At 51.4% G+C, this 25707-nt stretch overlaps 3 protein-coding genes across 3 annotated transcripts in view; 1 reads left to right on the plus strand and 2 right to left on the minus strand.

Annotated features, from left to right (window-relative positions):
- Window positions 1-32: 32 nt before the first annotated feature.
- On the plus strand, window positions 33-5557 carry LY6G5B (lymphocyte antigen 6 family member G5B). The gene is made up of 3 exons (XM_059399854.1): window positions 33-857; window positions 998-1126; window positions 1424-5557. The coding sequence occupies exons 1-3, from the start codon at window positions 734-736 to the stop codon at window positions 1840-1842; spliced, it is 672 nt and encodes a 223-aa protein (XP_059255837.1). The 5' UTR covers window positions 33-733; the 3' UTR covers window positions 1843-5557.
- A 44-nt stretch (window positions 5558-5601) lies between these two features.
- On the minus strand, window positions 5602-8356 carry LY6G5C (lymphocyte antigen 6 family member G5C). The gene is given in 3 exon segments (XM_059399858.1): window positions 5602-5765; window positions 7008-7131; window positions 8174-8356. Coding segments are annotated over 3 exon segments (471 nt in total).
- A 4586-nt stretch (window positions 8357-12942) lies between these two features.
- The window catches only part of ABHD16A (abhydrolase domain containing 16A, phospholipase), a 15634-nt gene continuing 2869 nt past the window's right edge, over window positions 12943-25707 (minus strand). The window contains exons 5-20 of the mRNA XM_059399859.1: window positions 22526-22611; window positions 20651-20724; window positions 20345-20467; window positions 17886-18000; window positions 17701-17802; window positions 16732-16795; window positions 16281-16330; window positions 15819-15942; window positions 14801-14905; window positions 14504-14567; window positions 14185-14241; window positions 13982-14044; window positions 13790-13866; window positions 13608-13706; window positions 13462-13508; window positions 12943-13274 (exon numbers count right to left, since the gene is read on the minus strand). Coding sequence (XP_059255842.1) covers window positions 13191-13274; window positions 13462-13508; window positions 13608-13706; window positions 13790-13866; window positions 13982-14044; window positions 14185-14241; window positions 14504-14567; window positions 14801-14905; window positions 15819-15942; window positions 16281-16330; window positions 16732-16795; window positions 17701-17802; window positions 17886-18000; window positions 20345-20467; window positions 20651-20724; window positions 22526-22611 — 1334 coding nt within the window. The 3' untranslated portion in view covers window positions 12943-13190. The remainder of the gene's footprint in view (window positions 13275-13461; window positions 13509-13607; window positions 13707-13789; window positions 13867-13981; window positions 14045-14184; window positions 14242-14503; window positions 14568-14800; window positions 14906-15818; window positions 15943-16280; window positions 16331-16731; window positions 16796-17700; window positions 17803-17885; window positions 18001-20344; window positions 20468-20650; window positions 20725-22525; window positions 22612-25707) is intronic.

Consider the following 25707-nt stretch of genomic DNA (forward strand, 5'->3'; position numbering starts at 1 on the left):
GATTTCGGGGGCCCTCATGGCCCAGCCCACCCTCCTCAAGTTGAAAACCAGCACAGATTGGTGCCCAGTGGATTTGGGTGAGGTTTTTAGCAGCAGAGCAGAATTTCTAGTACTGAATGCGGAGATGTGCAAGGCCACAGCCTGAGGGGAAAATGAGATTTCAAAGTCTAGAGACATATTTGTTCTTTTTCAGCCACCTAAGGCTGTTTATTTGTACCGTAAGTAGTATAACCAACAACAAAATCTTCCGGTTTTGATTTTACAGGGCAAGTGGTCCTGAAGTAAACAGAACTGTAAGGGGTGGAGAGGGACAAGGTCCCCAATTGCTGCAGGGTGGTGTCTGTGCGCCCCCTGCTGGGAGAACTGAGATATGCTCTTCTCAGAAGGATGGGGACCCTGGGTGCCTGGCCAAAGTTTTTCCCAGCGCAGTAGGGACCGTTCTGCTGTGGGAAGGACAGCATATGGTACCAGAGACAGAAGCTGATCCATGGACCCTTGAGGTGTGGGCATAGATCTTTTCAGGGCATGAGAACAATAGACAGCTGGGTAAAGGCCCAGGTGTTGTCTGGGACACTGCTCCCACGTTCAGGAAGCCGACCTTGTGGGTGAGGACATGCCGTTCTCCAGCCAAATTAATAACTTCCTCCCCCCAGCTGAGGAATATAGCTCTGCGTCTACAGCTCCTGCTCAGACTGTCTACTAAAACCACCCTGCAGCTCAGGATCCAAAGAGCATGGTCACAGGAAGGTGGGGTTTCAGGATACCCCTCAGGGACTGCCATTCTCCCCAGAATTCCATCATGAAGGTGCACATGCTTGTAGGTGTGCTGGTCATAGTGGGCTTCGCAGTGGGAAAAGGTAAGTGGGGCCCAGGGGCGAGGAGGGAGAAGTGACAGTCCTGGAATGGGGTGGGGCTGTAGCCCTGGTTCACGGGCTCCCCGCAAGCAGAACTTGGAATGAGCCGACACTCCCATCCCACCTGTCTTCTGCTTCCCCAGCTCCTGTTCCTGAAGTCCGGACCTGCCACCTCTGCCTCTTAGAAGACCCTTCTGCAGGGTGTATTTCAGGCTCAGAGAAGTGCACCATCAGCACCCCGTCACCGTGTATGGTGATCACCATCTATTATGGTGAGTCAAGCCCCAGGAAGGGGCTGCTGGTGGGATAGCCCATGGCCTGGTCACCTTTCCTCTCAGATGAAGGCTGCTTAGGGCCTGGGGTGCAAGAGGAAGACAGCAGGATCCTGGAAGGAGGGGTCTAGGGTTCCAGGGAGGTCTGCTGAGCCCGTTTTTCCTTCCTTCAGAGGGAAGGAGTCTGGGATGGAAGTCAGGTCTGGGTGAGGCATGGGGAGAGTCTAGGGTAAGGATAACAGGTTTGGGGACTGGGAGGCAGTGGAGGTTACTAGCTAGCTGTTCCCTCTTCTCCAGATACCAAGATTCGTTTCCTCATCCGAGGCTGTGGACAGTATAATTCTTACCGCTGCCAAGAAAAACGTAATACCTACTTCTCAGAATACTGGTACCAGGCCCAGTGCTGCCAGTATGATTACTGCAACTCCTGGTCTAGTTCCCAGGTCCACAGCTCCTTGCCTGATCCCCTGGCTGATCCCCCAGCTGGGGCCTGGGCCCTGCCCCTGCCCCTGTCCGAGTCCCAGATCCAGTGGTTCTACCAGGCCCTGAATCTCTCACTGCCCCTCCGCAGCTTCCATGTTGGGAAGGAGCCCAAAGGCCTGGACCCCCTGGCCATCCTGCCCCTGAACCTGAACTTGTCCATTGCTGACCTACGTCACATATATTTGTTCCTCAACAATTCAGGACTTTTGGTTCTTCCCAGGGCTAGGCCCTGATGGCTTAGGCTTCCTGGATTTCACTCCATTCCAGCATCTTTTCTCTAACACCACAGCCCCCTGTGCTGCCCTCCTAGAGCACCCATGTTCTCTGCTCTTTGATTTCTCTGACCTCCCTTCCGCAGCAGGACTGTGGCTTTGGGATCTTTTCTTTCCCAGAAACTGGCAGTGCTGCCCCTCCTAGAAAATAATGAGTTCAGAATCTGCCCAGGCTGGCCTGGGGAAGGCACAGTGGCTTTCTCATCCCTTTCCTGTCACCGGAGCCTGTCATCCCCCCTCATCTTTCAAATCCTTTGTCAGTCTGGTCACCTGCCTCCATTTAGATCTGGTTGTAGATCACATCCTGTTCCTATCTTGAGACCCAGACTGAACTTGCAACAAGAAGAATGAAGGGTAGACTTCCCTGCACACTTTCTGACTAGGCACTGTATTGTCCCTGCCTCATTGCCTCCACCCCCACCCTTGTTCTGGTCTGTTTCTCTCCTCTCTTGTTGCAGTCCCTGGCCTCCTCAGCCCCACTGACACCCACTTCAGTAGATGCCAGAGGAGAGGAGAGGTGAGGGTCTGGCCTGCTCTGCTCCACATCTCCTGCTTGCTCTCCACAATCTCCACAATAAATGGACTGGGCTGAGTCTGTGTCACACTGTTTATGGGGTCAGGCTCAGCAAAAAGAAGGTTGATTGGGCGTGGGGATCAAACCATCTACAGCCTGGTTTACTCTACTTGGCCTTTGTGGCTTCCTCATGGCTTGTCCCCTAAAAGCCAATATCCATCCCACCTTCTGCATAGCTAGAGATCTGTTCAGCTGTGAGGGTTATGATTTTTCAGCCTTTGATTTGCCTTTTAGGGGCGCTTGGCTAGTTCAGTCAATAGAGCATGCACCTCTTGATGCTAGAGTTAAGTTTGAACCCCACATTGGGTATAGAGGTTATTTAAAAATAAAATCTTTAGGGGCGCCTGGGTGGCTCAGTGGGTTAAGCCGCTGCCTTCGGCTCAGGTCATGATCTCAGGGTCCTGGGATCGAGCCCCACATCAGGCTCTCTGCTCAGCAGGGAGCCTGCTTCCCTCTCTCTCTCTGCCTGCCTCTCCCATCTACTTGTGATTTCTCTCTGTCAAATAAATAAATAAAATCTTTAAAAAAAAAATTAAAATAAAATCTTTAATTTAAAAAGGTTTCCCTAGAAACAAAACATAGAAAGTTAAACTCCGATCACATCAGGGTTTTCCATCTAAGAGAGGTAGAAAAACCTTTGAACCAGGAAAACTCAGGAGTAAACCAAGGGGCCCAGGTCTATATCTCAGAGTTACCTGGTGCTGAGGGATCTGGGTTGTTGCCTGTTCCTTTTAGGACCCTGGCACTCAGGACCCCTCAGTAGGGAGCTACGTTGGGGCATGGGGGTGTTTAGAGATACGTGGTTGGAGCTGCCATTGCTAGATCTTTAATTTTAATATTCCATTTGAAAAACTACAAGCGGGGGCGCCTGGGTGGCTCAGTGGGTTAGGCCGCTGCCTTCGGCTCGGGTCATGATCTCAGGGTCCTGGGATCGAGTCCCGCATCGGGCTCTCTGCTCAGCGGGGAGCCTGCTTCCTCCTCTCTCTGCCTGCCTCTCTGCCTACTTGTGATCTCTCTCTGTAAAATAAATAAATAAAATCTTAAAAAAAAAAAAAAAGAAAGAAAAGAAAACTACAATCATACAGAAAGCAATAATGAATATTCACAACTTTTTCCATATGTGTAGTAAACACACTGCTCTGAGCTTGGTGTTAATGAGTACAACTCATTCTGAATCTCATAAACCAGTGCTGGGGTTGTGAAACCTTTATCTGAAAAGTAGTACAGCTTTATGGTTGGGGTACCCAATCCCAGCTCCTCTGCCATTTGGATAAGTTTGTCCCTACCTTAGTTTGGTCACCAGTCAAGGAGGGGCTAGTACCTCATAGGCTTGAAAGAATGCATGTAAATGTGTGTACAGGTGAAAATGAGAGCCTCCAAAATAGACACATGCCCTAGGGACAAAAAGGTACATACAGATTGTGGCATTCATGTGTGTATGTATTACTATTGCTTTTTAAAACGTTTAAAGATTTTACTTGAGAGAACACAAGCAGGGGCACCTGGGTGGCTCTGTGGGTTAAGCCTCTGCCTTCAGCTCAGGTCCTGATCTCAGGGTCCTGGGATTGAGCCCCACATCAGGGTCTCTGCTCAGCAAGGAGCCTGCTTCCCTCTCTTTCTTGAGAACACAAGCAGGGAGGAGGGGGAGGGAGAAGCAGACCCCCAGCTAAGCAGGGAGCTTGATGCAGGGCCCAAAAGGCAGACACGTAACCAACTGAGCCACCAAGTGTGCCCGTTACTACTACTTTTTAAAGGGATCTCTATCCCCAGTGTGGGGCTCAAACTCACAACCCGGAGATTAAAAGTGACACAGTGTACCAACTAAGCCAACCAGGTGCCCCTCTGGCCTGTTTTTAAACCTCTGGCAAAACATGGCGGAAGTTTGCATACACCATAACTTGAGTTTTTGTAAACCACACACCTGTGTCACCAGTCCTCGAGTCATTATAAAGGCCTTTATCAGCACCCAAGGCTGCCTTTGTGCACCCTCCCAGGCATGTCTCCCAACTCAACGGTAGCCACTGTCCCGAGTTGTAGCTGCTTAGAGGAATTCTGTCTGCTTGATACACATGGCATCATAGAGCGTACATTTTCACTTACACATTTTGTCCAAATGTTAACAGAGCTCCATGGCCGCTTTAATGGTCTGTGCTCTGGTAGGAAGTACCGGTATTAATATGTATTGTTAGGGAGCAGTTGGAGGTCCAAAAATAGGTCCAAACCTGTGTGCACCCACTGTGGTCTAGGCCCACTTTTCTCCACACCTCTGATTTTGGTGTAAAAGTCTAGGTTTGTACAGCTCTAGCAAGGCAAAGGGAGGACAGTCTCAGAGGCTGAAGAACGCAAGGCCCAAAATTCTGCAGTAACTTCACAGTCCTTGAAGAGGGAAGCTGAGCCTGGGATCAGGCCAGGACTCCACGAGACCTAGCAACTCTTCCCCAGAAGGCTTCCCCCACCCCGCCCCAGGCCTGGGCCTCTCACAGCTCCACTCCCACCAGCACCCTCTCTTCCCCCTCTGAACATCCCTTCCAGTTCTCACACAGCTCTGGATTTGACCCCACTGCCCAGGTTGCCCCCTGCCCTTTCAGCCATCCCTGCAGGAGCACTTCCAGTTCCTCTTCACCTTTTTGTGCCTAGAGGTGAATCTAAGACATGGAGTCTGGGCAGGAGCAGAGCTCAGCAGAGCTGGGAGCCCCTTACCCGACCCCACAAGGGGAAGTCAGGCAGTATCTCAGCCTCTCTCAGCCTCCACCACGACCAGAAGAGACAGGCCATATAGTTTGCACACCAATTTATTTGGAACACCTGGGTACTTGAGGTGAGAGAGGCCTATAGTGGGAGAAGGGGCAAAGCCAGGCAAAGGAGCAGCTGAGAGGTGGGAGAAGAGAGGAGAAAAGCTGTCAGACCGTGAGGACTTGAAGGCAAAACTTGGACTTCTGGAGAGGGAGCCCAAGGACGGGACAGAGTGGGAATAGGAGTGTTGAGGGGTGTCAACCAAGAGGAAGATAGGGCTGGGATCCTATCGAGGGAGGCCAGGAGGGCTGGTAGAAGGAACTGGAAGTTGTTCTGGCTGTGCCAGCCAGCTGGAAATCGGGAAGATGAAAGGCGACTGCCAGGATTTTATTCTAAAATTCTATGCAGAAATTCTAAGGAATATAGAAGACTCTGTTCTGGGGGTTATTGCAGAACTCCCGGAAGCAGCATCGAGAAAATATCCAGAAGCCAAACACTGGAGAAGAGCGGGTATATGAACAATCACTCATCTGCTCCTTGCGGCGGCAGTCACTCACCATGATGTCAGAACCACTGTCTGGGGAAGGATGGCAGCAACCAATGATACATAGATCCCAGGTCCCAGGCACACCCCCAAACCCCTCCATCCCCTCACTCCATATGGACTTAGCATCACTGTCCCCACACCCTTCCCTGGATCCCTAAAAGGCAGTAATTCCTGAAACTGGCCAGGGGCAGGGATGGCAGGGGAAGTTACCAGCTATGGATTCTGTGGAAGGTTGGTGGGAAAGAGCCACTCAAAATATAGTAATGGTTGGAGGGGGCTGAGCTGGTCTTGCTCCAGGGGAACCAGCACTTTGGCTGGGACCATATAAGAAAAAACTGGGAGAGGCATCTCTTTGATATGCTTGAGTACTCTGATATTGGACCATATCTATTTTTAAGAAGTGTAATAAAAACACTTGAATTTGAAAGTAATTTCACATAGTGGTTGTTAAGAGCACCATTTCTGGAATCACCACAAACTGCTTCAGCTGCTAGGAGACTTGGGCAAAGAATTGACCTTTCTGTGCCTCTGTTTTCTCATCTGTAAAATGGGGTAGGGTGTAGTAATAACAGTACGTATCTCAGAGGATTGTGCTTGCACATAATATGTGTTTCGTGTTTTAAAAATGGTAAGGGAGGGGGCCCCTGCTGAAAAGGGGGGGGGAGGGAGGAAAAGAGAAAAGGAAGGAAGGAAAGAAAAAGGGAGAGCAGAAATAAAATATGAGGGATTGTGTGGAAAAGCAGGCATGAGGAACAGGGAATATAGACAATTGTCAGCAAATTGAAAATGAGGTAGAGCTGTCCAGAGGGCCATTTGACATGACAGTTTGGCCTAACATTCAAACTGAGGAATCTGAGCAAATCCTCTGGGAAGAGTGAAGTGGGAAGACAGCTAAGGCCCAAACTTTGGTGAACATGAACCTTAAGGGTCAAGGAGAATAAGGCAAGACCCAGGGAAAGAGACCAGGAAGAAGCAGTGGACGAGGGAGAGAGGTCTGTGGCTCACAGGGAGAAGGCAGTCTGAGGACAGACTGGGGGATTTGGTGATCACAAGGGTCCCCCACAAGGCTGGGTTCTGTAAGGAAGGCAGAATCCAGTCAATGGCAGGCTGAGGGAACAGGAGCGTGGAAGTGGAGACCGAGAATGGCTCTGAAGGCAGGTAAGGAAAGAGACCAGGATGGGGAGCAGTGTCTAGAGGTTGCAGGAACCCAACACGGGGTGCAGCTGAGAGATTCATTTCGGGAATGGGTTGAGCCAAAGACAAGCAGCTCACTGTTCTTTATGAGGAGGGTCATGCAGCTGCTGCCAGGCGGGGCGAGGCAGATGTCAGACCCCAGAAGGCAACCCAACTCCTTGGTCTCCAAGAGGCATCGATAGCAGCGCAGGTATTTGGGGAGCTGAACCGAATCAGGATCGAAATCACCTAGAACACAGAGAAACACTGACTCCAAACCTACCACATTTCCTGGTCGGTCAACCCCTTCCCCACCTTCCCATCTCAGAAAACCATAAGAACTCCATTTCTTGAAAACCATCTGGATTAATTCTCTATCAGAGGCCTTAAAGTCCTTGTTAAAATCTCCATTCTCTGCTCTTACACCTCCTGAAATAAGGAACTGATTAAGGAATTCATTCACTCGTTCAACATGTATTTGAGGGGCTAACATGTGCCCAGCACTCTGCAAGCTTCTAAGTTCAAAGGTTGGGCAGGGGCCCCTCATTCCAGCTTTGGGGAGTTCAGTGAGGACATTTCTTCCTCTGGGACTTGGTTTTACAGTCCCCCACCACTATGGACTCGCTTTTGAATATGCTTCCTTAAATCTGTAATGTTCAGAGGTGAAAACGAGACTGTATCATCACAGGAGAGGAGGAGTCTGTGATTTGTGTAGACAGACCAGACATCAAGCAGCCCACCACCACATTCTCTGTTTGGTGGTCTTTTCACTCATATTAAACGCTGTCACTAAAGTCCTCCCCAACCACGAGGATATACAGCTCACTCTTCCTCTGGTCACTGGCCCAGACCACATGTTAATGAGTCCCCAGACCCATGAGGAGTGCACTGAGGAGCACTTAGTGTGAGGCAGATACTAAACAAATACTTTGAGTCCTATTTCTACATAGGTGGTGTTTTGCAGCCAAGTGAGGAGATTATCAGGCTGGACTGAGGCTTGTTCTATTCTGGGGATCCTAGTTCTATCATTTAGCACATTCCAGGGACCCTCCTTATTTTGCACTGCCTCAGATTTAAACGGCATCTCTTCAGTGTCTCCATTCAGGTCACTGCTGTTTAGACGGCCCTGAGGTAAAAACTAGAAATCTCCCTCAGAGTGAACATCAGTATATTGCCAGTCCCTAGGCATTATTCCATCAAGCCCATCCATCCCATCTTTCGTCCTGCCAGGTTTACCTGAGCATCCTGGGCAAATGTACCCATACACCTGCTATCTGTGGGTTTCTCCACTTAGCACAGACCCTTCTGACCCCTTAGAGCCACTTACCAAATACCAAGCTCATCATGACCAGCGCTATTAAAAGGACCGTGTGTAGGACTTGGGGGATGCTGTGGAGGCCCAGGGACCCCATACTTCAGCGACATGCAGGGCCTGTCATAAGATGCATGACTGCCCACCAGCCTCCAGTTGGGGCTTATATTGGTGGAAGAGAAATTGGCCAAGAGGAAGGGAACACCCATTTGGGGTGGAAATCAGTGCCAGGATAGCCAGAGAGACAGAGTGTCCTCACCCATGATCCCATTAAGGCCTAATATTCTACCTTGGGGACAGGACCCTGGCAAATGAAATGAGATTAAATATTTAATCTACAGAAGTTTATTCAAAGTAACAGATGTTGGAGATACAACATGGCACAAAATCCCTGCCCTTACAGTCTAGTGGGGGAGGCAACAAGGAATAACTGGGGGTGGGGAGGGAGATGAGTGCTTCCCAGGAGCGCCTGGGCAGTCAAAGGCACTGACCAAAGGATCAACAAGATCAGATTTCTCTTTGTAAAAGATTGCCAAGGTGAGGAAACCAGTTAGGAAGCTATTCCTGAGTCCAGTCACAAGATGGCGGTATGGTCTAGCAGAAGAGTGGCAGGAGACAGTATGAAGGAATCTGACCAATGTTTAGGAAAAAGACTGGACAGATCTGGAGTTACTGAATACGGAAAGAGGAAAAGTGGGGGGATAGGCTTGCACACGGAGGTGATTGGTGATTACCACTTTCCAAGATGGAGAAAATGTGGAACGGTAAGAAATCCCAAAGCGAGGACATCTGGGTCCCCAGGGACCTATTCAGTCCAGTGGCCTCTGTGGGGGTTCCGGGTGGCCAGCACCTTTCCTTACGCCCCCCTTCCTCTGCCCGCCTAAGCTCAGCTGCAGGTCAGTGGTTCTGATCTCCGGCGCCCACGGGCTCCGACACAGTACCCTCGCTCTCCGAGCTTGACTGCACCTCAGAGCTCCCAGGAGGATGCGGGGGCCGCCCCCAGTCCAAGTTCCGTTCTCGCCTGGGAACCGCTGAGAAGAAAACCTGGGAGAGCCGTGCCCGCGTGGGACCCAGACATTCACCCCTAAAGGACAACGAGAGGACTACGCTGCTTCCCCGGAAGGCGGCGCTGCCGGCCCACCAACCCTCCCAGGCCGGAGGCTGCTCAGCAACCAATCAGCGGCGGTGGGCGTCCCAGGCGCCCCGCCCACCACCTCTGCTCGGGTGTGGGGCGAAGGCGTGGCCTGCTTGGCTTGAAGTGTTGGCGGACTCAGCTTGCTCCTTTCGAGGTCGGTCTCTGTAAGAGACCTGGGGTTTTCACTTTATTATTATTATTATTTTAAAAATATTTTATTTATCCATTTGTCAGAGAGAGTGTACAGGCATGGGGAGCAGCAGAAAGAGGGAGAAGTAGGCTCCCCGCTGTGAGCAAGGATCCGGAGATCACGACCCGAGCCAGAGGCAAACGTTTAACCAGCAGAGCCACCCAGGCGCCCCTTGGGGTTTTTACTTTAAGTGTGGGTGGGCTATGGGAAGAGCTGGGCGTAGAGAGCGGATCGCCTGCTCCAGCTTCGGATCTGGAGGTTTGGGGTGCGGCCCTGCGGGAGGGCTCCATGCTTAAAGTCCCGGACCTTCCAAAAATCATCCGTCCTCGGGGTGCTGACGGGGAAGACGGGAAGAAATGGACGGAGACTCGCGCCAAGAAGACGCACGGGAAAGAAGAATCACGAAAGGAAAGTGCACGCCGCTGCGCTCCCAAGAGCCTTGGGATGAATGAAAAAAGAAAAACGTGTTATTGAAAAAGTCAGAGTAATGAAGTTGCGGGGGGGGGGGCGCCAGGTACCAGCCGATATGTCTGCTGAAGGAACGACAGAGTAGTAGAAGAGAATCAGAGAGCCGGGGCTACTCTTGAAGCGAAGCGGACAAAAGGGCGTCCTCGAAACCCCTCTCTCGAATATAACCGTAGCGACAAGTCCAAGCACTAGGGAGTTCTGGGTAGCTAAGGCTGGGCTCCCTGAAGGAGTCCGGGAAGACTCGCTGGGGACTAGAAGACCGCAGGCGGTGCGCTCTGCAGGAGGCAACACACCCAGGCTGGGCTGGGTGGGGCTGGAAGAGGAGTTCTTCGGGAAGGGCGTGGCCTCAGCGCCGGCAAAGCTGCCCTGTTTCATATTATTACTCCCCAGTATAAGCGACAGGGCGCGGCCAGTGCGCTGGCACAGCCTCGAGAGTTCGTTGCCACAGTGACGGGCTCCAAGGAGGTTCTCCAGGGTGAAGAGGCGGGGCGCTGCTGTAGTCGCCATAGTGACAGCAGCGGCGGGCGGTATCTGCGCTGAGTGCCCTTCCCTCGGGAGGAGGGATTCCGGTGGGTAAGCCGCAGGGTGACGAAACAAAGGAGGTGGGGCCTGAGGATAGAATGCGGCCGTCGGGGGAATGGGACGGGGCCCGCAAGGGACGGGGCTGGGTATGATTGGGCTGGGCGAGAGCCAAGTTCTGTTAGCGGAAAGGCTAGACCAGACGGTCTGGAGAGGAGCAGGGGAAGCGATCTTAAACCCGAATATAAATAAATGAAAAAAAAAAAATGATTCAGTTCCTCCCTCAGGGAGTTGGGATAGCTTGTTTTTTTGTTTTTTTAAGATTTTATTTATTTACTTGACAGACAGAGATCACGAGTAGGCAGAGAGACGGAAGCAGGCTCCCCACCAAGCAGAAAGCCCGATGGGGGGCTCGATCCCAGGACCCTGGGATCATGACCTGAGCCGAAGGCAGAGGCTTTAACCCACTAAGCCACCCAGGCACCCCTGGGATAGCTTGTTGAGTGGCTGGATGATGAATGAGTGGGTAGGTACCTGGCCCTCGTTCACTTGTGACAGCCAGGAAGGAAACACCTGACCCTCCTGGGGAAGTGGAGCAAATCTTCACCCCAAACACGGAGCCCAGAGCTGACCCCTTCAGCTCTCGCTGAAAGCAGTGCAGGGGGAGCCTGCATCTATAAGATAGGGGGAAATGAGGGATGGTCTAGCCCAGGGACCCCCTCTCCTTCCCAGGTTTCCCATCCTCTCACCAAATGTGCCCAGCTCCTCGGGGATGCCTGGCCATCCGGGCCTTACTTGGTGCCTAGTAGGGCAAGGTCTAGAGCCCCAGCAGATGAGGGATCTGCATCTCAGCTGTTCTGAGACCGTCCGAACCCTGCTATATAGGGTGAGGGGTGGACAGGGAGCTGGTCCCAACCCCGGTGGGTGGTGGTTCTGAAAACAGACGGCTGATATGAGCTTTACCAACCTGGAAGTAATCTAGGAGGTAGACTAAAGCCCCTGCCTGTGTGGGGGTGTCCAGAATTCAAATGTTAAACCTAACCCTCGCTATCCACTTCAGATATCCAAGGGCTCCTCATGACATCCACTGTTCTTTATAGTGTGTCCAGGAAGAACGGGGGAGGGGGAGGTGGTGATAGAGGCAGGTAAACGGAGTCCCTAGTTACCATGGCCAAGAAGGGGGAGTCCTTTGCCTCCAGGGTGGGAAGGTGGGCCTAGGTACCCCCTATGTGCATTCAAAAAGGTTGTTAATTTAGCTAAACAGACTTGTTTTCCAAGGGATTAACTGTATTCATAGATGAGGGAGGGTGAGGTTCAGAACCTGGCAACTGGTCCTACAGCTTCTTGCTCCACACTTCCCACCGTGTTTGCCCCCTGGGACAGGACAGTGGAGCAGAACGCCAGCATCAATTCTCCAGTGTTTGCTCAAAGTGGTGAAGCTGTGGCCACTTTCTCTCTTTTAACCCCAAATACCAGGTGTCATATCACCTGACAAGTCTCAGAGATCACCCTTCCAGTGGAGACTCAGTATGCTCCTGTCCCAGAGACTGCAGAAGGACCTTCATGCCCCGGGGCCCAGGAGACACTGAAATTAGTCAGCAGACATCCAGGACAACAGAACTTTATTGCTTGCCCATGTTAAGCCTGTTCAAAACAGTGGCCAAGGTGGTAAATCTGGGGGAGTGTCATCTAGAAAAGAGGTTCCCAAAGAAGGAAGTGGCCAGGGAACATACTGATGGGCGGGAGGACTTATTCTGTTCCATGAAATCCAAGGATTGGAAATAGGACAGAAGTTAGAGGAAACCAATTTCCTCAGGTTTAAACTAAGGATTTTCTTCTAATAGCTGTCCAGAACGGCGAAGTGTGGCTCTAGGAGAACATGAGCCCTTGGAGCTCTGGCCTCCATCCCTGACAGGCTCTGTTGTTGAAGGAGACTTGATGACACAGTGAGGTGTGCAGGGTTTGCTGCTTAAGACGTGAGGAGTGGGCTGTTCCTCACTCCTCATGGGAATAGCAAGATCTTCGCAAGAAACACTGGGGGTACTGATGGTGAAGCCATGTGGGTTCAATCTGGAAATCCATAGAAGATCCCTGAGTAGGGGAAATCAGGTACTAGAACCCTTTGTAGGCAACAAAGCTGTGAGCTCCTGGGGAGGCTGCAGGGTTACGCAGGGTGGACTGGGTCGCCTGCAGGGGAGGCTGTACGTGATGATACTACTAGACCAGCAAACGGGGAGGCTTGGGGACCCACTGTATGAGGACAGTTCTGGTTGGGGGCTGAAGGCCTGGGGGAACAGCAGGGATGGGAAGGGTTAAATAGGCTGGCTGGGGTTGGGTTGCCCAAAACCCAGCCTTTGGGGCTTCAGCCCCAGGCTCCTGGACATTCGGGATGTCAAACACTTAACCCAACTGTAGAAAAAATACCTTTTTATTAATTACTAGGAATAATTCATTCATCGAATGCAGGGTGCATGTCGGGCAAGGTTAGGTACTGCCGGATGGATGAGGGGAAACGTGCAAGAGGGCAGTGATAAGGGGGACAGTCCCCCACTTTCCACAAACTACAAACAGCAACATAAACACAGAATCACAAATAAGAGGCTCCTTCCTCATGTCTCCTCCCGTTCCACTCTTTGAGAACGAGTCCCACTGTGGCTGCTAGAGGTGCCAGGGCATCTGGAAGTTCTGGGCCGGAAGCGGGGTGCAATGGGTGGCCTCAAAGTTGTACAGATGCTTCTGAGCCTGAAGAAAGAGGGCAGGACAGGTGGGGTGCAGAACACTGCAGTGAGCAGCAGCCACCAAACACCTCCACGGCCCGTGAAACCACCACCCACTCTCTACAAGCTGCCACTTCCAGTGCTGTCCCCAAGCCCTACATGTGTCCCCTGGCCATTTGGGCACCCCCTTCCTTCGCCACCCCTTAGCTCACCAGAAACAAGGCCAGCTGCTGCCTTCCGTCTGCATCCATGTCCTCCCCTGCAGAGAAGAGGCACTCACACGGGGTCCATACATCCGGGTATTCATCTACTTCCTGGACTCTTCCCGACACCCTCTCCTGCCCCAGGACATCCTTACCCACACTCCAGGGGAAGTCAGGCCCATTTTCTGCCTGGTAGGAGCGGAGGACGGACAGGCACCAGTCCTCTTCCACCTCCCAACGGCTGTAAATGGAGGCTGCTCAGGGAGAGAGAGGAACGCCAGTCAGTGCCTGGCCTTGCCATGTCCCCACCCAAAGGCCTCACAGCATCTGCATGCACCTTCCTCCAGCTGTGAGGAGGCCTCTAGCCACTGCCTCACCACTCGAAGACCCTCCTCTGCCATCACGCGGGGATACCTACAGAGGGAGCACGGGGATGGGAGGTCAGGACCCAGTTCCCTTCACTCTTCACCCCAAGCCCTCCTCCCCCGCTCCCCGCTGTGCCATGTCAGTACACACACCCCTGGCTCACCGGTACTGCAGGAGCTTCAGCAGGAGGTCGTTGCCTCGGTTGGACATGATGTCCTCAGGAACCCTGGGGGTGGGAAGAATGGACACTGAAGAGGCTGGAGTTTGGGGAGGGAGGGTTTGGACACCTTCCAGGGGCAGAGGTTGGAAGGGCAACTTCCTAGGTCCATCTGGGATCCAGGAGGGCAGAGGCTCCCCGGTACTCACGTGGTGGTAATGATCTCATCCTTGGTTCTGCGGATCAGCAGCACAGGGCCCTGGTACCTTCAGAGGAGAGCGTTGTGGGGAGAGAGTGTTCAGAGGGAGATGGTAACACCTGGCCACTGCCCACCCCCCAAAGGGCTGCCTTCTCATCCCCCACTATACAGGGCCCCATGAGCTAGCCCATCACCCAAGGATGAGAAAATATTAAAGAATGGGCCCCATTGCCTAAAGTCTGGCCTTACTGGGAGATCTGCTCGAATACCAAGCAGAGCCTGTACAGGGGGGAGGTGGGGAAGGGTGTTGCTGGCCGGCCCTCACTCACCTGCACAGCTGTTCTGCATTGTTCAGATTGAGGTGCTGCCTCACTGTCCTGGTCACCAGGCCCCCTGGAGTGGGATAAAAGTGAAGGGATAACAGAGACAAAGCCCTTGCCCAACACAAAGGTCCCCAATGCTCACAGAGAAAACTGAGGCCCCCAGACAGGGGGGGAGTCCTGCTTCTCAATAGTGGGGTGACCCACACCCTACCCACAGCAAAAGGATCCGTCTCCAGTTAGAATGAAGCTCCCAGTACCAGCCCACCCCTTCCCTGGAAGGGCAGGCCTGGGAGTTGTACTCACTCCAGCTATCTGGCATGACCTTCAAGGCCAAGGGCACCAGGTCATCAAAGGAGGCATCCAGGATCACAGCACTAATGTCTGGGTAGGACATGGCTGCCCACGTGGCTGGTACCAGGATAGGAAAGAAGGGTGAGGATTGAGAGGCTCCTGCCCACCACCCTACCCCTGTCCCACTGACCCTACAGGCTGACACCATCCTCCCTGTTAGGTTAGCCCAAGGTCTCCCTTAACCCCTCACGTCACTTGGCCAGGGCACTCTCCGGAAAAGATTGAGAGAGAACATCAAAGTGCATCGAAGATGTGCAGAGGAAAGATTCGCTTCCCTGATGTGCTCCCTGTCCAGGACCCTGGTCTACTTCTTTTAATAATGGGCAAAAGAGGGCACCTGGGTGGCTCAGTTGGTTAGGCATCTGACTCTTGGTTTTGGCTTGGATCATGATCTTGGGGTGGCGAGAATGAGCCCTGTGTCAGGCTCCATGCTTGGCAGGGAGTCTGCCTGGAATTCTCTCTATCCCTCTGCCTCTGCCCCTCCCCCTCGCTCTCTCTCTCTCAAACAAAATCTTTTTTTTTTTTTTTTTTTAAGATTTTATTTATTTATTTGACAGAGAGAGATCACAAGTAGGCAGAGAGGCAGGAAGAGAGAGAGAGGAGGAAGCAGGCTCCCTGTGGAGCAGGGAGCCCGATGCGGGGCTCAATCCCAGGACCCTGGGATCATGACCTGAGCTGAAGGCAGAGGCTTTAACCCACTGAGCCACCCAGGCGCCCCATCTCAAACAAAATCTTTAAAAATAAATAAATAAATAAGTAAATAAAATAATGGGCATAAGAGTGGAAGGAAACGTGAATGTATACAAACAGGATACCTTCTTCCAGACCCACACAGATATCCCACCTCCATCCTCTTCTCCCTTAAGCCTCGACCCCATTGTCAGGCCGCCCATGCATTTCCCTACCTCTCCTTGGGGTGGGGTAGGGGTGGCACAAATTGGGAGGAGGGAGGCAGGAGGTAGGCTGGTACCAGTGAAGCCGCCGATGGACCAGGCATAGATGATGATGTCCTGGGGCTGGAAGCCCAGGCGGTGGATGGCAAACTGGACCACCACATCCATGGCGTTGGCCTCATTCTGAGGAAATGGCACCCCCTGCAGGAGGAAGGGCAAAGACTGGAGTGAGTCAGCACCAAAGGCCACCTGGGTCACTGGCAAGCTCCCAAAATGGACTCTTCTGGCAGTTCCCCTGCAACAGACAGGGAGGGTGCAGAAGAAAACGCTGGTGGGAAGGGCTGCACTCTCCAGAAACCAGCCTGCCTGCCGCTTCCCACTGGAGGAAGGATCTGGCTCCCTGCCCTTAGCACCCAGGTGACAGGGGAGTGGGAGCTCCCCCACCAGAAACAGCCACTCCTTTCCCTAACTCTAGTGGCTGACCAGGGGGAGACAGACCATAATTCAGGAAAAGAAAGGGATTTCAGGGAGGGTCTCACCGTGCTTCCAGCAAAGCCTGGATGGTTCCAGCCCAGGACTGAATATCCAGCTGCAAAGAAGGAGGGGGGGCGGGCTAGGAGCTCATGGTCCACACCTCCCCCAAACCCCTCCAGCCCTGGGGGAAAGAGCAACTGAACCCTAAACACTCTCAAACTCAGAGGCAAGTAACTCCAGCCTTCCCAGAATGGGGAGATGACACCAGAGGCTGTGAGGCAGCAGAAGGGAGAGGTGATGGTGTGGTGGGGACAGAACAAAGGCCATCCTGTTAGGAACACAGCCCAAGGGGAGGGATGTATGCTTAGCAAAGGGGGAGTACACTTCCCCCAAGATGTGATTTTTAAACCTCACTCGGAACACACGATCTGGCGCAGGGAGGTTCTATCGGTGTGGGAAGATGGGGCCGTTCCATTCCAAAGGACAGGGACAAAGAGAGCTGAGCCACAGGCCTACCTTCCAGAGGCGTAGAAATGCAGCCCACCTCATAGAAGCCCGCGTTCCCCTCACAGCAGATCACCTGTGGAGGGAGGCAGGAAGGAGGGCTGGGAAGGAGCCAAGTTGGGACAGAAAATGCCCCATGTGGTAGGATGTGGAAAGAGGAAAGGGCCTGTTCTCTTCAAGGGGAATGGAAATTTCTCAACCCATAAGGTATATAAGAAGAGAAGCAAAGTGGATGCAAATGCTTAGCAAACTGAGCCCTCAGAGGAAGAGGAAGTACTAATCACCCAGCACAGTGTCCACTTCTCCTTGGAAGACCAGCACGGGGCCAGCCCTCAGAAATGGGTAGGGATACTTTTTTTCCTTTCTGGCTTTTGAGTCTATTTTTTCCCATGACACTTTGTCTTGTGTGGTATGCCAATTGCTTTCCATCTCTGGGCTCCAGACACAGAGTCAGATAAACTCATTCCACGGTGTCCCATGCCAAAGCCCAGAGATGATGGGGCTCGCATGGACTCGCATGGACAGTGCTGGGGAGAGCCAGGACCAGAAGCCAGCTCCCTAGACTGTTGGCTCAGGGCTCCTTCCGGGACTGCTTCATGGAGGCAGGCCACTTGGGAGGCCAGGCAGCCCGGGTTCAAATCCCAGCTCTCTCACTTACTGTGTGATCTGGGAAAATTATCCCGGGTCTTATTTTTATCATCTATAAAATGGGTTGACATAAAAAATTAGTTTCTCTGCCACAGGGTTGTAGAAATGCTGCCTAAGTGGTGACCGTTACAAGATTACTTTTTGGTCCTTGAATGTCAACCTCTCCTTGCTCCATTTTGCTATGGCAGGGTTTTCCGAGAGAAGAGGTCTTGAGGGTGGGGCTGGGAGACAGGGATTATTCCAGCTGTCTTTCCTCGGAGTTGCTGGAGGCCTGAGATCCCCAGAGCCTCTGCTGCCCCCGCAACTGCCTCTGGGCTCCCTGCTCCCTCTCACCAGCTTCTGTCCCTGGGGCTCTGCTGTCCCCCGCCGGTCCACAAACATGGTGTCAATCTCGTTGCCATCACAGGCCAGCAGCTTCGCCCGGCGCCCATTACACTAAGTGAGGGAGACACGAGGGGCGGGAGGTCATATCCTTGGTTGGGGGAGGAGGATCGGGCCGCGGGGCGGGGGTGCCTCACCTCTTCCACCAGCCGGGCCTGGCCCTGCAGCAGCACAGGCATGAGGGCCTTCTGGAGCAGGTACACAGAGCCGGGGTACAGCATTCGGCGCCCCAAGGTGTGTGCCACCAAGTAGCTGTGGGGAACACAGGGGTTAGCCGACCCTTGAGCTCAGGAGGGCCCAGGGTCCATCCCAGCCCTCATACCCAGAGACCCTGGGGCCCGCTTCACCCTTGAACTTCAGTTTTGTTTTCTTGACCCTCATGTATTTGTGTTCCTCCTTAAGGATTTAATGAAATATTGTATGTACCAAGCTGATGTTTTTCAAACTTTTTTACTACAACCTTTTATAAGGGGCACATTTTATTTGTGGCCCAGTACACACATCTGTACATATACTAAAAATGTAGGAGATGATATTTTCTATATATGGTAAGTAAAAGCAAAGTTATTACTAATTATGATTCTGTTAATGTGTAATTACTACTGAGGGGGCCTCGGTGGTGCAGTTGGTTAAATGTCCAACTCTTGGTTTCGGCTCAGGTCATGATCTCTGGGCTGGGGCTCAGTGTGAGTCTGCTTAAGATTCTCTCTCCTTCTGCTCCTCCCGCACTCTACCCCTTACTGCGGGTGTGCACTCTGGCTCTCTCTTTCTTAAATAAATAAATCTTAAAAATGAAACTTATTAAAAGTTCCCAGCTAAATAATACTTAAAAAAAAAATGATAGCTCTAATTCACTCAATTGACTTCAAGATTCCTGAATGGGTCAAGATCCATAGTCTGGATTTTGTTTTAAGATGTGTTTACTTAGGGGCGCCTGGGTGGCTCAGTGGGTTAAGGCTCTGCCTTCAGCTCAGGTCATGGTCTCAGGGTCCTGGGATCGAGCCCTGAATTGGGCTCTCTGCTCAGCAGGGAGCCTGCTTCCCCCCCCCACCCCTCTAACTGCCTCTCTGCATGCTTATAATCTCTGTCAGATAAGAGAGAGAGAGAGTGTGTGTGTGTACATGAGCAGGGCGAGGGACAGGGGGTGGAGGAGAGGAAAGTAAACTCCCTAAGGGGCACAGCACTAGAGGTGGGCCAATCCCAAGACTCTGAGATCATGAATTTAGTCAAAATCAAGAGTTGGACGTCCAACCGACTGAGCCACCCTGGTGCCCCAAGATCCACTGTTTGAAAAACACCAAACCAGACTGCAGACTCCACGGGGGCAGAGACCTGACTGTTCCATTTTACTGAGATGTGCCTTCTATCTTCCATGCGGCCGATGGCCAGAGCCTGACACAGAGTAGGGGATGAAAATATTTACTGAACCAACGTACTACTTTCGACACATAGGTAGGTGCTGTTCCTAAAAAAGGCAATTAACCATTTCCAGTTAATCCTGAAATAGGATTTGTCCCCAGAAAAACACTGTACCACTCCATCCAGCATCCCCTCAAAGCTGCAAATCTGGTTTGCCCCTCTGACAAGGGGGCACACTGTCCACACTGACCGTTAAACCCTCCCACTTCCTTGGTATCCCAGAACTTGCCTCCCAGGCCCCAGCAACAGAAAATCCCCACAGCACCTGCACCACGGCAAGGTACCGATGCTTACTACTGTGACACTACAGCTATGACTTACTTGGGCTTTGTCATGTGCGTTCAGGGCCCCACACAAGGTAGAAGCCTTTGTGAACAGGTTACCTACCTAATCTCACCAATCCTGCGAGGTGGGCTATTTACGGATGCAGAAACTAGCTCGCTTAAGGTAGAATAGCCAAGGTGCAGAGTGTCCAGGACAAGGACACAGCTGCCACCAGACCCTGCTCCGGCTAGGGCTATGTGTCTCCACCGCACCCCCAACCTCATTCTTCCCTCCCAGCCTCATTAAAAGAGCTTTTGTAGGGCACCTGGCTGGCTCAGTTGGTAGAACATGTCACTCTTGCGCTCAGGGTCCTGAGTTCAAGGCCCATGTTGGGTGCAGAGCTTACTTAAATAAATTGAAAAAATAACAAAATGAAAGAGCTTTTGTCATCAGACAGAATCGTGTTAATATCCTAATCCTTCATTCACCTTCATCCCAATCCTTCTGTGAGACTCTGAACTTCTCTGAGCCTCTTTTCTTCACATACAAATCGAGATTAGAAACTACCACAAACAGGGGCGCCTGGGTGGCTCAGTGGGTTAAGCCGCTGCCTTCGGCTCAGGTCATGATCTCGGGGTCCTGGGATCGAGTCCCGCATCGGGCTGTCTGCTCAGCAGGAGCCTGCTTCCTCCTCTCTCTCTCTGCCTGCCTCTCTGCCTACTCGTGATCTCTGTCAAATAAATAAATAAAATCTTTAAAAAAAAAAAAAAAAAAGAAACTACCACAAACAGCTCGAGGCCCAGTAAATGACATCTAGAGCACCAGTCCTGGACTGAACTGGAGCACCCAGTCCTGGAGTCCTCACTCCACATCCCCTCCACCCCAGCGGGCCTCTCTCCCTGTTGCTTCCCACCTGGTGATCTGACAAGGCAGTTTCTTGACCCGGTTAAGGAGAGTGTCTGCTGTCCCCCGGTGCAGGGGCTCTGGGCGAAGCAGGGCCACACCCTGGCGGGAAGGGCCCCCTCGAGACTCTTTCCTGAGGATGGAAAGATGCAGGGGAGGATGGAGTCAGGAACAGCAAGCTGGACATCTGAGGTCCAGAGGGCAGGGATCTAGGAACGAGGAGATGGCGCTGGAGAGCAGGCCTTGGAGCCCCAAATGGGGCTAGAGGTGCGGGACAGGACAGAGCAGGGAGGGAATGAAAGAACTGGGACCTCACCGGCTGCTGGGCTCTTCCCAGTGGAAGTCGACTGGCCAGCTCTTAAAGTCAAAGTTGTAGTTGGCGAGCTGCCTCTGTGGTGGGCAGGGAGAGAAAGAGGAAGGGGAGGAACAGGGCGACTAAGAGGGCAGGCTTACCTACCCAACCTCATCTCACCCTCATCAACCACAAGACTCACCCCTGCACATCAGGGGAGGGGGAAACAAGTCAACATCATCCCCCCCCCCCCCCCCCAGTTCACAGAGGGTAAGCTTTGTTATGGCCTGAAAAATCAGGCAAGAGAGGAGGCTCTATCTGTTCTCAAGACTGGCCTGGCTGCTTCTAGAAGAGAAACTTAATAGTCTTTGCTTTTCCAAAATTTAAGACTGACCCACACCCAGAATGGGTGGCTGGAGGTGCTGGTGCTTCTGAAGGAGGAAGTGTGGGTGTGGGGGGGTTTGTTGGCTGGACATGCCCTCTCCCCCACTGGGTCTTTACCTGATGCTGTCCTGGAGGCTGGGTGAGAGGGAAGGAGGAAAGTCATGCCTACGGTGCTTCCTTTGCATTGGGACCATCTCTTGAATGAGGCCCTCTCCGACAGTTCCATCCTCATGGCCACCTCCCTTCCTTCAACTTCTGCAGTCAGGAGCTGGTGAGGCCACCCAGACCATCTACACCTCTGGTCATCCCACTCAGTCTGCCCACATGCTTTTTGAGGGTGGTGGAAACTGTGTCTTCTATTCTGCTATACTCCCTCCCTCATCCCCAGAGTGCCCAATGCTATATTTTAAGAGCTGTTTTTTAATTTTCCCTCACAGAAATTTTTTGACATTTTCAAAAATAACTTGACTAAGAAGGAACAATAGAAACACTGTACAAAAATGTAAATGGCAAAACAAAACAAAATGAAGAAAAGCAAATTTCAGGCAGACTCTGCTCAGACCTGGAGGCAAATCCAGACCCAGCCACTTCCTTTGCTCCGTGACTCTGCTGGTCACTGAACCTCTTTGTGTCTATTTCCTCAGAGGTATAATAATACCACCTAATGTGGTTGTTGTGAGGCCTGGGAAGGGTGTATGCAAAATGCCTCAGACAGCGGCGTGCCAGGACATCATTCCATAGCTCCATAAATGACAGTGTGGAGCATGATGACGGTGGTCACAGCTGTTTGATCCCAGGAACCCCTTTGTAACAGGGAAGAGCTTTATAGGACCCCAAAGCCCCTTCTGAAAGATAATCACACTCCAGCACCAGCTGGGCTGGCCCAACTCCAAGGACACTGTGCCCTAGCCTTTCTCCCTCTTGGCACCATGCTGTGCTTCCGGGCACAAGAGTGGACATACCTGTCCATCTTGTCCCATCTCTGAACCAAACTAGCATGGTGTTTGATGCACATGGACAAAATTAACACCATTTGGGGCGCCTGGGTGGCTCAGTGGGTTAAGCCGCTGCCTTCGGCTCAGGTCATGATCTCAGGGTCCTGGGATCGAATCCCGCATCGGGCTCTCTGCTCAGCAGGGAGCCTGCTTCCCTCTATCTCTCTCTCTGCCTGCCTCTCCGTCTACTTGTGATCTCTCTCTGTCAAATAAATAAATAAAATCTTAAAAAAAAAAAAAATTAACACCATTTACAGAACTGAGCTGCTGTGATAGAGAGAAGACCCCCTTCTAAGAAACACTATGGAACACTCCATTAGGAGTGGTGGGGAGGAAGATTCCTTGGGTGGACAGTTCACTTGCACGGGGTGGGAGGGGATACAGAGATGGGCAAGTGAAAACCCAGTGTGGTCTGTGGCAAAACCCACCTTCCGCCCCAGGCAGAAGCTGGTGCCCAGTGCTCCAGGGAGGCAGCTGAGGAAGCAGCCGCCAGGGAACCCAGACGTCTGGCACCTCTCACCTTGTTTTCTGCAGACTGGTTCCTATGTGTTGCCTCCAAGATGGTGATGAACTGCCTGTACTGGGGGTTGGTCCAGCGGCCGATGCCTGGGAGAGAGAGGACAGGAAACAGCGTTAAGAAAAGTGGAAGAGCAAGCTGAGTAAGTTTCAGAAAGAAGCTTAGAGATGGGCAAGGAGAAGGCCCTGGAAAGAGAAGTGGCAGGAAAAGGAACAGATGGCCCAGAGTCTGGGGAAACAGGAGAGTCGAGCTGACCCCCTTCCTTCATATGTAGCTTTAGTGTTCCCCTCCCACCCAGCTTCTTCAGTTTGTTTCTTGATAGGCTACTGATGCTCCACCCTCCAGAATGTTCACCTTCCCAGTCTTACCACAGTAACACGCAACCTTACTTTTCACCCCAGTGAGTGCGGAGTTTCTCTTCTCCCTGCCAGCGTTCTCCGCTGCCTGCTTTCCCTCTCTTTTCTGTACAGTCTAACTCCCTGCCATCTGGCTTCCTGGCTCCTGTTCTCGCCCCAATCACTTCCTCACTGAATGTTGAGTCCCCTTTCTCTGTACCCCCCGCTCTCTTCCAACTGTGCACTCAGCACTCTTCCTGTTCCTCGAGACTCCTTCCTCCTCTGCTTCCTGGGTCCATCTTTGCCACCTTCTGATATCCAGACTGCTCCTCCCAGCCTCCCTTCCACTTCCTTCTCTGAAACAAGAGCCATCCTCAATGCTCAGCTCTTTCCTCTCTTCATCTGGCCCTTTGGCAGTCACATCTGCTCTCCCTTCACTGGCAAGGAATCTGAAGCCCTGACTTCTCTGCTTTCACTGACCTGACAGGTGTCATGGGCCAGGCACCAATGACATGGGAGGCACCGGAAATGAGACACACAGGTTCCACCACTGAGAACTGGGGCTTTGGTTGGGGGTGGGGTGGGACTGGAGAAAGATGGTAAGCAAGTAAACAAGAACATTTCAGAGAGGGGTAAGTGCTACCAAGAAAATAAAACCAGAATGAACCAGAATGCTATTATTATCAGGGGTAGAGACCCCAGACGATATGCAGAACAAAGCAAGGTGCAGAATGGTTTGTCCAGTGTGATGCCAGTTGTGCCAAAAATGTAAAATGAACAAAAGAAGGGCTGTAGGGGCGCCTTGGTGGCTCAGTGGGTTAAAGCCTCTGTCTTTGGCTCAGGTCATGATCCCAGGGTCCTGGGATTGAGCCCCACATCCGGCTCTCTGATCAGCAGGGAGCCTGCTTCCCTTCCTCTCTCTCTGCCTACTTGTGATCTCTGTCAAATAAATAAATAAAACCTTTAAAAAAAAAAAAAAAGAAGGGCTATATATTGTTTTTAGTTACCGTATTTCATAGATTCTAAAACATGTTTCCTTTCACATTTGAAAACTGAATCGAAATGCATTTTACAATTCATAACAGCTTAGATTTGATAAAGTGAGGCGTATCTTTCATAAAAATATAAAAATGTGGACCAAGAAAGAAACCCCGCCAAATGGCAATGGTTACTTCTGGGGAAAGAGGAACACAGAACTGGGGAAGATTCCAATGGGAACGCCAGCTTGAAATGCAAAGCTTCAGTATTTTATTGACCAAAGGTATCTGAAACAGTATCACAGAACATAAGCATTTCAATTCTTTATGATATTGGGGCGCCTGGGTGGCTCAGCCGGTTAAGTATCTGCCTTCGGCTTGGGTCATGATCCCAGGATCCTGGGATCAAGCCCCGCATCAGGCTCTCTGCTCAGTGGAGAGCCTGCTTCCTCCTCTCTCTCTCTGCCTGCTTGTGATCTGTCAAATAAATAAATCTTAAAAAAAAAATTATTATTATAGTATTGTGTTCTCTGGGCTCTTCTGTATTTAATTTTTGTCCCCAAATTAAAAATAAATAAAATTTAAATGTAGGACAAAACTGAGGAGTGGGAGCTACTTTTATTTATTTATTTATTTATTTATTTTTAAAAGGATTTTATTTATTTATTTGACAGAGAGAGATCACAAGTAAGCAGAGAGGCAGGCAGAGGGAGAGGAGGGAAGCAGGCTCCCTGCTGAGCGGAGAGCCCGATGCGGGATTCGATCCCAGGACCCTGAGATCATGACCTGAGACGAAGGCAGCGGCTTAACCCACTGAGCCACCCAGGCGCCCCGGGAGCTACTTTTAGATCAGGAGGTCAGGGCAAGACTCTCTGAGGAGGGAGCCCAACCCGGTGGAGATCGGGAGGCAGAACACCGCAGGCAGAAGGTCTTCACCCCTGTCTGGACCCAATTGTAGCCATCCAGCTCCTGACCTGCCCAAGCATCCCTTTGCCCAGTATTTGTCATGTGCACCTGCCAAGGGGCAATGATTTGGATCATCTCTTCACTATTAAACTGTGAGATATAACTACGCTTATACAACACATATTCAGTTAAAAAAAAAAAAAAAAAAAAGCAAACATTTATGTGACCATCACCTGAGTCAAGGAAGAGAACAAAGTCACATCCCTCCAAGAGTCCTCCCTGTCTTGTTCCCTCCCTCTCCCAGGTAATCTCTCCTGATTCTCAAGATAACCATGCATGTTTCTGCCACTTATATATGCCTTTATATATGCCTTTGCCACCTATATTGCCCTTTTGAAATTCATGTAAGTGGAAATACACTGCATATATTATCTGTAATGTTGAATGCAACAATTTTGAGACTCAACTGTGTTACGAAGTGTAGCTTAAATCTGTTCACTTGCATTGCTCTGTTGTGTTCTGTTGTAGAACTAGAACCCTCGAAAGTATTTATCCATCCTATTATTTGTGGCCATGGACTTGTTTCCAATTTCGGATTATTACAAACATATATGTGGATATGTGCAAAATTATTGTAGGCTATATGCATCTTTTCCAGAAAATACCAAAGTTTTCTGCCAATTAGTTTTTCATACTTACAACCAAATCCTTTAAGGAAAAGATCATGTCTTCACCATTCCCAATTACTCCCCCTCAGCACCCAGCAAAAAATTATATTTTCAGGGGCGCCTGAGTGGCTCAGTGGTTAAAGCCTCTGCCTTTGGCTCAGGTCATGATCCCAGGGTCCTGGGATCGAGCCTCACATCGGGCTCTCTGCTCAGCAGGGAGCCTGCCTCCTCCTCTCTCTCTGCCTGCCTCTCTGCCTACTTGTGATCTGTCTGTCAAATAAATAAAAATCTTTAATAAA

This window comes from Mustela nigripes, chromosome 5 (genome assembly GCF_022355385.1).
Source record: "Mustela nigripes isolate SB6536 chromosome 5, MUSNIG.SB6536, whole genome shotgun sequence".
In the NCBI taxonomy this organism is placed as follows: domain Eukaryota; kingdom Metazoa; phylum Chordata; class Mammalia; order Carnivora; family Mustelidae; genus Mustela; species Mustela nigripes.

Excerpts from the sequence above, each read along its gene's own strand:
- LY6G5B (XM_059399854.1), top strand. The coding sequence starts at position 734 with ATGGTCACAGGAAGGTGGGGTTTCAGGATACCCCTCAGGGACTGCCAT. Across the intron at positions 858-997 it reads GGGCTTCGCAGTGGGAAAAG|CTCCTGTTCCTGAAGTCCGG; the intron begins GTAAGTGGGGCC and ends CTGCTTCCCCAG. Across the intron at positions 1,127-1,423 it reads GGTGATCACCATCTATTATG|ATACCAAGATTCGTTTCCTC; the intron begins GTGAGTCAAGCC and ends CCTCTTCTCCAG.